This window comes from Peromyscus eremicus, chromosome 11 (genome assembly GCF_949786415.1).
Source record: "Peromyscus eremicus chromosome 11, PerEre_H2_v1, whole genome shotgun sequence".
Taxonomy (NCBI): Eukaryota; Metazoa; Chordata; class Mammalia; order Rodentia; family Cricetidae; genus Peromyscus; species Peromyscus eremicus.
Window position 1 is genome coordinate 59,770,129 of NC_081427.1, and position 11,546 is coordinate 59,781,674.

General features: G+C 46.0%; 1 protein-coding gene and 1 long non-coding RNA gene across 2 annotated transcripts in view; one reads left to right on the forward strand and one right to left on the reverse strand.

Annotated features, from left to right (window-relative positions):
• Positions 1-8,434, reverse strand: part of LOC131921664 (uncharacterized) — a 31,159-nt gene extending 22,725 nt beyond the window's left edge. Inside the window, exon 1 of the long non-coding RNA XR_009382054.1 lies at positions 7,870-8,434. This is a non-coding gene — a long non-coding RNA (uncharacterized LOC131921664). The remainder of the gene's footprint in view (positions 1-7,869) is intronic.
• Positions 8,435-8,503: 69 nt separating this feature from the next.
• On the forward strand, positions 8,504-10,102 carry Spz1 (spermatogenic leucine zipper 1). The gene has a single exon (XM_059276390.1). The coding sequence runs from the start codon at positions 8,758-8,760 to the stop codon at positions 9,907-9,909; it is 1,152 nt and encodes a 383-aa protein (XP_059132373.1). The 5' UTR covers positions 8,504-8,757; the 3' UTR covers positions 9,910-10,102.
• Positions 10,103-11,546: the final 1,444 nt, after the last annotated feature.

The window sequence follows — 11,546 nt, forward strand, 5'->3', positions numbered from 1 at the left end:
TCACATAGAGGGGTAGTAATTGTTAATTATCATTTGCAACTCAAAAGGGAAGTGACTAATGAATTAACTAAAGGCTAAATTCGGGTAATATCTAAGAAGAGGGATCCTATGTGTTCAACTATAATCTTAAACGTGATTGGTAGAAAAGGTTAAAAATCTGTAAGTTGCTAGGTCAATAAGAGAAAATAAAACTGTCTTTTTTTTTCCTGTGGCTCCTATCTGTCCAAGCTAACTGCCATTTTTCTTCAGGGTGGGGGAAAGTGTGCTCAGTCGCTAGGCAACCTGTGTACAGCTAGAGATGCCTCTGGTGATAGTTAAAGGAGATCTGGAACTAGAGGTAAGGTTTGGGAAAGCAGGAAGTAAAGCTTAATTGGCACATCCGCCAGGCCTTCTCAAACAGGTAGTCCGGATGCTTAAGTCTGTTCTTAGAGAGTACAGAGGTATCTCTGATAAGGCACTTTCCTCCGTCTGGAGATGGACCTGGCCGGATGCTGCCAATGACGATAATTACAGGGAGGCTTGAACTGGGGTTCTGGCTGTGCACAGCTGTCAGCGCAAAAAGTTATCTAAATATTCCTTTAGTAGAGGCGATAAGGTGCCCAATAAATGATGGAAAAGCTACAATAGCACACAAGAAACTTGTAGCAGAAAACGGCTGATAATCCAAAGCCAAATATCACCAAAGCTCCTTGAGCCTCAGCCTGACCTCCGGAAGGCCCTTGGCTTCTTCCAGGTATTAGCTTTGTCAAAATCAGCTGAAATCCTACTCTGTATATTTTTGTGGCTTGCAGCACATGATGTGTGTGCTGAGAACTAAATTATTTGGATCCTCTGGAAGAACAGTATGTTCTCTTAACTACTGAGCCATCTGTCCAGATCCCGAAGTGGACATGTTCTTTAAATGGATCATGGACCCTGCGCCTTCTTTTCTTTCCTGGTCTGCTGTGTGTTCACCACCACTGCCCTTGGCACTCACATGAGAAACTAAGAGTAACGGCTTCTCCTGACCATCAGCTGGACATGGCAGAGCAGTTATTTTTGTTATTGAGAGCTTTAGTCACATGTAGGCAATGCAGTCTTTTTAAAAGTCATTATTTAGCCAGGCGTTGGTGGCGCACACCTTTAATCCCAGCACTCGGGAGGCAGAGTCAGGCGGATTTCTGTGAGTTCAAGGCCAGCCTGGTCTCCAAAGTGAGTTCCAGGAAAGGCGCAAAGCTACACAGAGAAACCCTGTCTCTGAAAAGAAAAAAAAAAGTCATTATTCTGTGTATGTCTCTGTGTGTGAGTGTGGTTGACATGTGGGTGTTATATACACAAATATGTGTACCTGTGTGTGGATGCACACAGAGGGTAGAGTGGGGCAATCAGGTGTCCTCCTCTGTCATTCTCTGCCTTCTTCCTTTGAGGCAGGATCTCTCCCTGAACCTGGAGCTCACATTTTTCAGCTAGGCTGACAGCCAGCAAACCTCATTGGTCTTCTACCCTCCACAGTGCTGGGGCCACAGGATCATACAAAACCATGTCTGACTTGTTGGGATCCAACCTCAAGTCCTCATGGTTGCGAAAGCAGCTGCCTTAATCACTAAGGCATTTCTCCAGCATCAAGAGAATACTTGAGGAGGTGAATGAGGGTGGTGTTTTGGACCTAAAGAAAAGGAAGAATCCAGGCTGGCTGGTGCATGACCATAATCCCCATATTCAGGGAGGCTGAGGCAGGAGGATTGCTACAAGTTCAAAGCCAGTTTGGGATACAGAGTGAATACCAGAAAGTCAGGGCTACATGGCAAGACTTCATGTCAAAGAAAGATGGAGAAAAGGAGGAAAAAATGAAGAGGGGAGGGTTGAGGGAAGGGAGGGGGTGAGGAATTGGAAGTCTGTGTCTATTGTCAGAAGGAGTCCTGACATCCAGAGGTGAGCTTGTAAGGTTCTTCACTTTCTTCCTCCTCTCTGGGAGGTAGCGCCTCACTCTGTAGCTCAGGTTGGCTTGGAACTTGTAATCTAAGCCATCCTCCTGTCTCAGCCTCCTGAGTATGGGGATTAGAAGCAAGAACCATTACACCTGACTTTACCTTCTTCTTGCAAAAATAAATAAATAAAAAATGGTTTGCTGAGTGTCCTTTTAGCTCTGGCCAGTGAAGCTTGTCATTAGAAGTTAAGACTTAGGCCGGGCGGTGGTGGTGCACGTCTTTAATCCCAGCACTCAGGAGGCAGAGCCAGGCGGATCTCTGTGAGTTCGAGGCCAGCCTGGGCTACTACCAAGTGAGTTCCAGGAAAGGTGCAAAGCTACACAGAGAAACCCTGTCTCGAAAAACCAAAAAAAAAAAAAAAAAAAAAAGAAAAAAAAAAAAGAAGAAGTTAAGACTTAGAATTGATGACCAAGAAACAGTGGTTTGGAAGGAAAATTATTTCCATTGTTCGAACCCTCTGCCATTCTTTCAATGTGGCTCCAGATTCATTAGTCTGATGTTCTTTGAGGAGGGGAGTAACGGTCTTATTAATTACGTAGACGTATGCTGATGTCACGGGGCTAACAAGCCACCTTTGACACCTGTTGTCTTCAGAGTGCCCGCAAAGGCCAATTATACCGGATATCTCTGACCTCCGGCCCCCCTCACCCTCCCCAGCCAGGTGGTCACAGAAAACAAAATTTCTCTTTCCAAAGGTGGGTCACAGAAGTGAGAATCCCATTTCCCTCAAAGCCAGCCATGAAACCTAGAAATGCTACCCTGACCTCCCCTCACTCTGTCCAACTTCGTGTACCCAAGATCCAGGGAAGCTTCAAGACAGCCCAAGAGTAATGGAACAGGCTGGCCCTGCCCTCTACACCCCTAGCCTGCTCCCAGTAGGTCACTCTCCTGAATCTAACCACGTTCCATCTGTTCTTCACAGACCTTAACATAAGAACGCAGTTGTCACTGGATTCTGGATCTTCCTGAAAGGTCCTGGGTCAGATAAAACTGTGGTAAAATAAATCTGCTCCCCTCATCTCTCTCCTTCATTACCTCATCTTTTGCTACGAAATGTTTACTGGCCAGGCGGTGGTGGTGGCAGCAGCAGTGGCGCACGCCTTTAATCCTAGCACTTAGGAGGCAGAGGCAGGTAGACCTCTGTGAGTTCGAGGCCAGCCTGGTCTACAGAAACCCTGTCTGGAAAACCAAAAACAAACAAACAAACAGGAGTGTTTGTTTACTGAGACCCTTCTGATGATCGAGGGGAGGAGTCACCCTGTTCTGACACAGTGTTAAAGTCGATTTTATCTGCTATACATGTCCAATGTTTCCTGCATCTGTGGCTGAAAGACTCATCCTTGGATCTGCTTTCGTACTTTTGCTGACTCTTAGTTGATTAGTGTGAGCTCTGTTGTTGCATTGATTCCTGCCTGTGGTCTCTCATAAAGCCACCCTGCCTTGACGATGGCAGCTTTATGGCGAGTCTTGATGTTGAGGTAATGTGAGACTTCTGACTTTAATTCTTTTCAAGACCATCAGGTTGTCCTGGGGACTTGATTTTCCTCAGCATTTTGGGGTCAGTGTGTCCATTTCTGCAGCTGAGACTTTGGTAAGGACCGTGTTGGGTCTAGACTATTGTCACCGTAAGTAGACAGAACCACCTTCTCATGAACGTAACAGATTAGCTCTCTTATGTCAATATTCAACATCTTTCCATACTCTTATATAGTTTTCAGAGTACACGTTTTACACTTCTGTTGCTGAATTTATTCCTGAGTATTGTCAGCTGGTTTTTTTTGTTTGTTTGTTTTTGTTTTTTTGTTTTTTAATTTAGTATGCCCGGTAAAGCTGCCTTGACTGTTTGACTAGCAAATACTGTCGTGCTGAGAATGGCCTGCCAAAGGCCCTCCCTCCCCTGCAGGGAATAAAACTACCAGACCAGAGCTGCTGTAAAAAGACTTAGAGAATACATGTTGCAAGAGAGACACTGGGCTAATCCTTAGACAGAGATGATAGACAGACAGACAGACAATTAGGAGAAAGAAAAAGAAAGAAAGAAAGAAAGAAAGAAAGAAAGAAAGAAAGAAAGAAAGAAAGAAAGAAAGAAGAGAGAAGGAAGGAGGAATGGAGGGAAGGAAGGAAGGGAGAAAGATGAATGGGTGATAGAATATCACCATCGCAGAGAGATGGTAATCCTTTTATAACAGTAGGGGGCAAGTTCTTGCTCATATCTCATGTCTCATTTATGTGCTGTCTATTTCTGAAGTGATAAGTGGGCATCTCACTATCTTGTTAAGTAGTACATTTAAAATTTTATTACATTTACTGAGTGTGTGTGTTTGTGTGTGTGTGTGTGTGTGTGTGTGTGTGTGTGTGTCTGGGTGTGTGTCTGGGTATGTCTGTGTATGAGTGTCTCTGTGTCTGTGTGTGAGTGTGTGTGTGTGTGTGAGTGTCTCTGTGTATGTGTGTCTCTGTGAGTATGCATGTGTCTGTGTGTCTCTCTGTGTGTGCATGTGTCTGTATCTGTGTGTGTGTGTGTGTGTGTGTGTGTGTGTGTGTATGTGTGTATCTCTGGCATGTGGAAGTCAGAGGACAACTGTCCAGAGTCAGTTCTGTCCTCCTACCATGGGAGTCCCAGCTTGGTTCCTGTACACACTGAACCATCACACACGCCCAGGTGGTAAATTTTATAGCAACAGTTAGTTGTCCTTCAGACTAGCCATTTAGGGGAGGCTCCGTGCATGGGTCATGAGCAGTTCGGCTTGGAATGTTTGATTGAGATGTCACAAGTCGCTGGGCCAGACTCCAAATGCTCAAAGTCTGTGATAACGTGTGAGTAATCTGCTTTAATTCTAGATAACGTGTGAGCGGTCTGCTTTAATTCTGGATAACATGTGAGCGGTCTGCTTTAATTCTGGCCTCTCTTGTCTCTACACAGATTCAACTGTTGCTTCTAGAGGAAGTTTCTGCGGCTGCTTTCTCACGAATCTCTGCTGAACTGCTATCTGTATTCTACAGGCTTGTTGGCCAATAGCTGTATCAAGGGAGCCAGTCAGTGCTGAAAACTTGCTCTTCCTGTAGAACCCTCAGGTGTTTAAAATGCTCCTTCAGACTTTTGCCCATGGAACCTGCCTGCCCCCCAGACTCAAGCAAGGCAAGGGACCCAGATGCTTGTGGGTTATGACTACCTGTAACTTTGTCAAGACCTGTTGAACTGACATTCCTGAGCCCTTAAAAAATGGGACTGTGAGAAACCTAGACCATTGGAAACTCCCAGGGATATACAAGGGTGACCCTAGCTAAGACTCCTAGCAATGGGGGATACCGAGCCTGATCCAGCCATCTCCAGTTACCAGGCAAGACTTCCAGTGGAAGGGACTGGGACACCAACCCAGCCACAAACCTTCAACACATAATTCGTCCTGCCTACAAGATATGCTGGGGTAAAGATGACACAGAAATTGTGGGAGTAATCAACTGATGCCTGGCCCAGCTGGAGAGCCATGCAATGAGATGGAGCACGTTGCTGAGGGCCAAGACCCAGAGGCAGGATACTCTAGAGGCCTAGGATAGAACCAAACATGACTGGCCAAAAGAAAAAAAAAAAGTCAGTGGAATGAGTCCTAATAATATTCCGCTATGCTCATAGACTGGTGCCTAGCTGGTGTCATCAGAGAGGCCTCCCCCCAGTAACTGATGGAAACAGATGCAGAGACCCACAGCCAAACATTAGGTAGAACTTGGGGAATCCTGTGGAAGACGGGGAGGAAGGATTGTAGGAACCAGTGAGGTCAAGGGCACCACAAGAAAACTCACAGAATCAACTAACCTGGGCTCACTGGGGCTCACAGAAACTACTAACCAGGAATCCTGCATGGGACCTACCAAAGCCCTCTGTATATATGTGACAGTTGTATAACTCAGTCCTCCTGTGGCACTCCTAACAGTGGGGGGGAGGGGGAGGGGGCGTGTGTGTGTGTGTGTGTGTGTGTGTGTGTGTGTGTGTCTGATTCTGTTCCCTGCTTTTGGGACCCGTTCCTCCAGATTGTCTCGTCCAGCCTTAATAGGAGAAGAGGTGCCTAGTCTCACTGCAACTTGATATGCCATGTTTGGCTGATATCCATGGGAAGTCCGCCTGTATCTGAAGAGAAACCGAGAAGTGACTGAGGGCAGGGGCGGGGGGGGGGGGGGGGGGGGAGGGAGGGGAAAGTTTGGTTGGGATGGAAAAACAAAAAAATAAACAAAATTGGGACTGTGGATGAGAACATTTCTGAGATTGCACACATCTAGAGGTAGTCTTCCTGCTTCTCTTTGCTTCTGTCCCTTTCTTTCTGACCCCCTCGGCAGCAGGTTAGAATTTTTAGATCTATAGCACCACCTAGTGGTAAACAGAAGCCCTGGCCAGGAAATGGTTCCGACTACATCTATCGCATAATTTTTTAAATAAAAAATTTCAATTTTCAGGTGCATTATTCTATAAAATGGCAGTATACATGTGCATGATTACATTTAAAGGCACGATATAAGTCAAGATGTTAAAATGATATCTTGCAAGAAAACTCAGTGGTTGAGAATGCTTGCAGAGGACCCAAGTTTGGTTTCCAGCGCCCACAGGGCAACACATAACCATCTATAACTCCAGTACCAGGGGATCTAATGCCCTACTCTGGTCTCCACGTGCACCAAGCACTTAAAAAAACCCTAATATTCTGGGCTGGAGAGATGGCTCAGTGCTTAAGAACACTGGCTGCTCTTCCAGAGGTTCCAAGTTCAATTCTCAGTAACCACATGGTGGCTCACAACCTTCTGTGATGAGATCTGGTGCTCTCTTCATATGTGCAGACATGTATTTAGGCAGAACAGTGTATTCAAAGTTAATAAATCTTATAAATAAATAAAAACTGACATTTTGCACAGTATCCCTTATGAACCCAAGACTCTAACCTTAATAGTCATCACTAACAGATACTGGTTTTTTTTCTTAAGTTATTAAGAAGGCTAGAGAGAGATGGTCTAAGAGCACTTGCTGCTCTTATAGAAGGCTCAGATTTGTTTCCCTGCACCCATATGATGGCTCATGGCGCCCTTGACTCCAGTTCCAGGAGGTCTGGTGCCTTCTTCAGGATCTGAGAGCACCAGGTGTTCACATGGTGCACACACATACATGCACACAAAAATTTGCATGCATGAAACAAACTATTAAACAACTACGTAAGATAAAGGTATGTTTTATTTTACTAGCTAGACTGACTGACCGGAGAGCCCCCAAGATCCACTCATATCTACCCCCAAATTCCAGGGTATTCAGGATGTTTGTTGGATGGAGGTTGAGTGGGAGCTTTCCACTTCAACTTTTCAGATTGAGTTGTTTCAAATATTTTAGACAAATTGTCATTTTTATCGGGTACTGTGAGTAATCACTAAGTTTATAGCACTAATTGGGAGAGTAATAAGTCCAGAAAGCCTGTCTTACAGCTTCCATATATTTTTTTAAGTCTCAATTGGAGGCCTGTTTCGGGTGTCAACATCACAGACACCGGGAGTCAGGTGAGAAGTCAGCAGCAGATGCTGTACCTTCTCACCCCCTCCCCCAAGAGGTGCCCAGACAGAGTGACCCGCAGCAGAGGCCTGGGGTAGTACGTTTACCTAGTAGACAGAAAGCCCAGGGGGTTCCTTCCCTAATAACACACACAAAGGGGGGGGGAGTCTTAATTTGTAATTGTGTTGTTGACTCATTCCAATAGTCTCAACATTCAGTAGAATATTTTTGAATGGAGGGATTTCTGATATTGGTTCCCTAAAATCACTAAAGATGGAGCTTTGGGAGTTCTGTTGTATCCTGTCTTAGTCAGTGTTCAATTACTGTGAAGAGACAGCATGACCTTTCATAAAGGAAAGCATTTAATTGGGGTTTGCTTACAGTTTCAGAGGTTTAGTCCATTGTCATCATGGCAGCATGCCGGCAGACATGTGTTGGAGAAGTTGCTGAGAGTTCTACATCTGGATCAGCAGGCAGCAGGAAGAGAGAGACTCTGGACTTCTAAAGAGCTTTTTGAACCTCAGAGCTCACCCTAGGTGACACACTTCCTCCAACAAGGCCACGCCTCCTAATCCTTTCAAATAGCACCACTCAATGGTGACCAAATATTCAAACCTTTGAGCCTGCAGGGGCCATTCGAAACCACCAGGTATTTCTAATTCTTTTACAACAGCATCTCTCTGACAACAGGAGCAGTAAAATCCCCTTCTATGGAAGCGGGAGGGCCTGGTGAGGTTTCTCTCAGCCATACCCTTAGTTGGGACACTGTGGCTGAGGTTGGCACGGTGTGGTATGGTGAGGATGGGATGGGGGCGGGTAGGAAATTACTGAAATGCACTTAGAATGAAGTGCCTAGCCGAGAAGAGATGGGCAAGGGGGTTGTATAGATCTTATAGGAGGAGCAAGGTTGGTTGTGACATCTGAGTTGTGGGCAGGTGTTTAAGAGGCTTCCATTGTGATGCAAAGGAAAGAGAATGTGTGGACAGGTCCGAGGGGTAATGACAGAATAAAGACCTGGTTGCTAGGGCCACGGAATAAATACCAGAAGCCTAGCAGAAGGGAGATGGAGCCCCAGCTCCTGTTCCCCCTTCCCAACCCCTCCCCCTAGGCTGTCTGAGATGTCACCTTCTACCTGAACACCATCTCCCTGGTCTCAGTCATTAACTCTGGTCCATAATTCCTGCTTGGTGCCATCTCCTCCACGACTCACACGAGACTGCCATCTGTCCTTCCTGGAATTTCCAAGGTTCTCTGCTTTCCGCAGCCCTGATGTCCGACTCTGACAGTGTCGCTGAGATGCCTGGCCAGCCTCAGACTCCTAACCCTACTCCTTGTGTTAATCAAGAACCACCGAACCCTGGGATCACCATTTCCCTCCTTGAAATTGGATCACTCCCCCCTTTCTGCTGGAGTTCCCTCCCATCACCAAAGAATAGTATCCGTCCTCTAACAAGACCAAGGACGGTACAGAAATTTAGCAATCTCTTAAGAGACGTTAGAGATGTTCTTAAAAGTATAGCAGGCTTTGAAGAGCAGACTACAGAAGTCAGGGAGTCTTTTGACGATGCCAGTACTTCCAAGGATATGTCAGAACTTAAAATCAGAGGTGTTGATAAGAGAAATAAAATGCGATTTAAAGATTTGATCTTTAATTTCGACGCAGAGAAAGAACAGAACACAAAGAAGCAGGAGACGATATGGAATGACCAGAGAGCTAAGAACATGATGCATGGGTATGCAAGGGATCTGTGCCATTCTGAAGGAAAGAGAGGCTCTGATGACATGCAGCTGAGCATGGAAAGAGGCCGGTACGGACCCCTTCTTCACCACTGTGGGAAGTACGGAAGAGTCAGGGGCAACATGGAGCAGCTATTGCAGGAAACAGATCACTGGAGTACACAGCGTGACGAGCTCAGCGATGTAACGAAGTCGTACCAGGGATGCCAGAAAGAAAGGAGAGAATCTTGTGAAAGCAATCACGTCTCTTTCCAGACCCAGTCGGACGAGGAGGAGCCGTCCTCCAAGCAGGAGCTGGAGGCGCAGGTGAAGAAGTTGAGCCACGACACGCACTCGCTGCATTTGATCGCAGCCCTGCTGCAGAATGAGTGCCAGATCCTACAACAGAGGGTAGACATCCTCAGAGAGTTCCATCTCCACGAATCGGGATCCCCGCACGAGAGGCCGCTACTGCTGTACCATGTGTACGACAGGAAAAGTCAGAAGTCAGCGGAAGCAGACAGGATGGAAGGGAACAGACAGCCCGCGAGGGTAATAGAGGGCGGGATTCCTAGGAGAGAAAAGATCTTGCGGGGCTGCGATGTCTGTCTGAGTAAGAAGGCTCGGAATAACCGCTTCAACACCCGCGTTGCAAGGAAAACTCTCTTGGTGAAAAGGAGACCCATTAGCAGCAGCTTCCGGTAAGAAGCCATCAGAAGCGGAGCCAACTTCAGTCATAACTGTCGTCAACCTAGGGTAGATCTTCTGTTTCAACCAAGGAAGAGGCGTAGAATAAGAGGTGCACATATTACCTCAGCAGTTAGAGAAGTTTGGACCTTAACCATTGTGTGAACGCCAACCAAGGGAAGATTCAAATAAAAACAACAACAAAAGGAAAGTGTGTTGTTTGTTCGATCGTTTTCTTCTTTTTCCCTTTACCCACATCCAGGGAGGAGAGCTTCCAGAGGGAAAGGTAAGTACAATGATCCAATTGTGATTATTTTTTTTTTATTCCGAGACAGGGTTTCTCTGTGTAGCCCTGGCTGTCCTGGAACTTGCTCTGTAGACGAGGCTGGCCTCGAACTCAAGAGATTCCCCTGCTTCTGCCTCCTGAGTGCTGGGGTTAAAGGCATGTGCCACCACTACCACCAGGCTTAATTGTGATATTTTACAGCTCATTTTCAAATTAGTGTTTACTTTTCCTATTGTGTTTGTATGGAATATGTTGGAGTTAAGGGAGAAAATAACTATTTTAAGGAAAACAGTAGTGTTAAACCACCCTAAGCAGCTGTCTCTTCATAAATCTAGCTCTGGATCTACATTCTCTGATGTTCTCTTCTGCCCCTCAGCCTGTGCATGAGGGTACACAGGGCACTAGAAGCCTCTGGGAAGGATACCTCAACTTCTTTAGAAAGATAGAGGTGTTTCCAGATTCTTAATTTTTGGTGCGAATAAAGTTCCCCTCATTCTTCTAAGTGGAGACAGGAGGCTCCCTGCTGGGGGCAACCAGCCCTCCAAGGAAGCAGGACTCCCTGCTGGGGGCAACCAGCCCTCCAAGGAAGCAGGACTCCCTGCTGGGGATAACCAGCCCTCCAAGGAAGCAGGACTCCCTGCTGGGGGTAACCAGCCCTCCAAGGAAGCAGGACTCCCTGCTGGGGGTAACCAGCCCTCCAAGGAAACAGGACTCTTCTCCAGCACAGACACAGCAGATGCACATTCTCTTCTCTCACTGAGCAAAGCCACCCGGCATCACACGCAGCGCAGAGCAAACAGAAGACTGAGAGTTGAGTGGCCAGCTCCCCACCCCACCCCCAGTTCCCGGGTTCATGTACATTCTAAACTTGTGCAGGAGAAACTATCAACCAGACAAACAAACAAAAAAAAAAAAAAAAAAAAAAAAAAAAGCCCCTAGAAAGCGTGCTCTTTTGATAAAAAGCAAGAAAAGGGATAGTGTGCCGTGGTAGAGATTGCTGACAAAACCTGTTTAGATACAGCTAAATTGCATGGGAAATACCATGTCTCTGCTCCCCCATGACATCAGCAGATACTGAGTGGGAAGCCTAGACTGCAGCCTTGTCCCATGACAGTGAGGGGCAAAAGTCTAATAAGACAAAAAAAAAAATAAATAAATAAATAAAAAATAAAAAAAGCCCAAACGAAGCCAAAAGGAGACAAAAAGTCTATAAAGATACACATTCGTTTTGTGTTGGCCAAATATTGAGCACGAGATATTCATTAATGGCCTCTTTAGATAAAGGTCTGTCTTCCAGGTGCTTTTATATACATACTCCTTGAGTTTGGGGCTTTTACATGTAGCTAGCTATTTGTGACTTTTAAAAAAT

Coding starts and splice junctions, on each gene's coding strand:
- Spz1 (XM_059276390.1), top strand. CDS start 8,758: ATGTCCGACTCTGACAGTGTCGCTGAGATGCCTGGCCAGCCTCAGACT.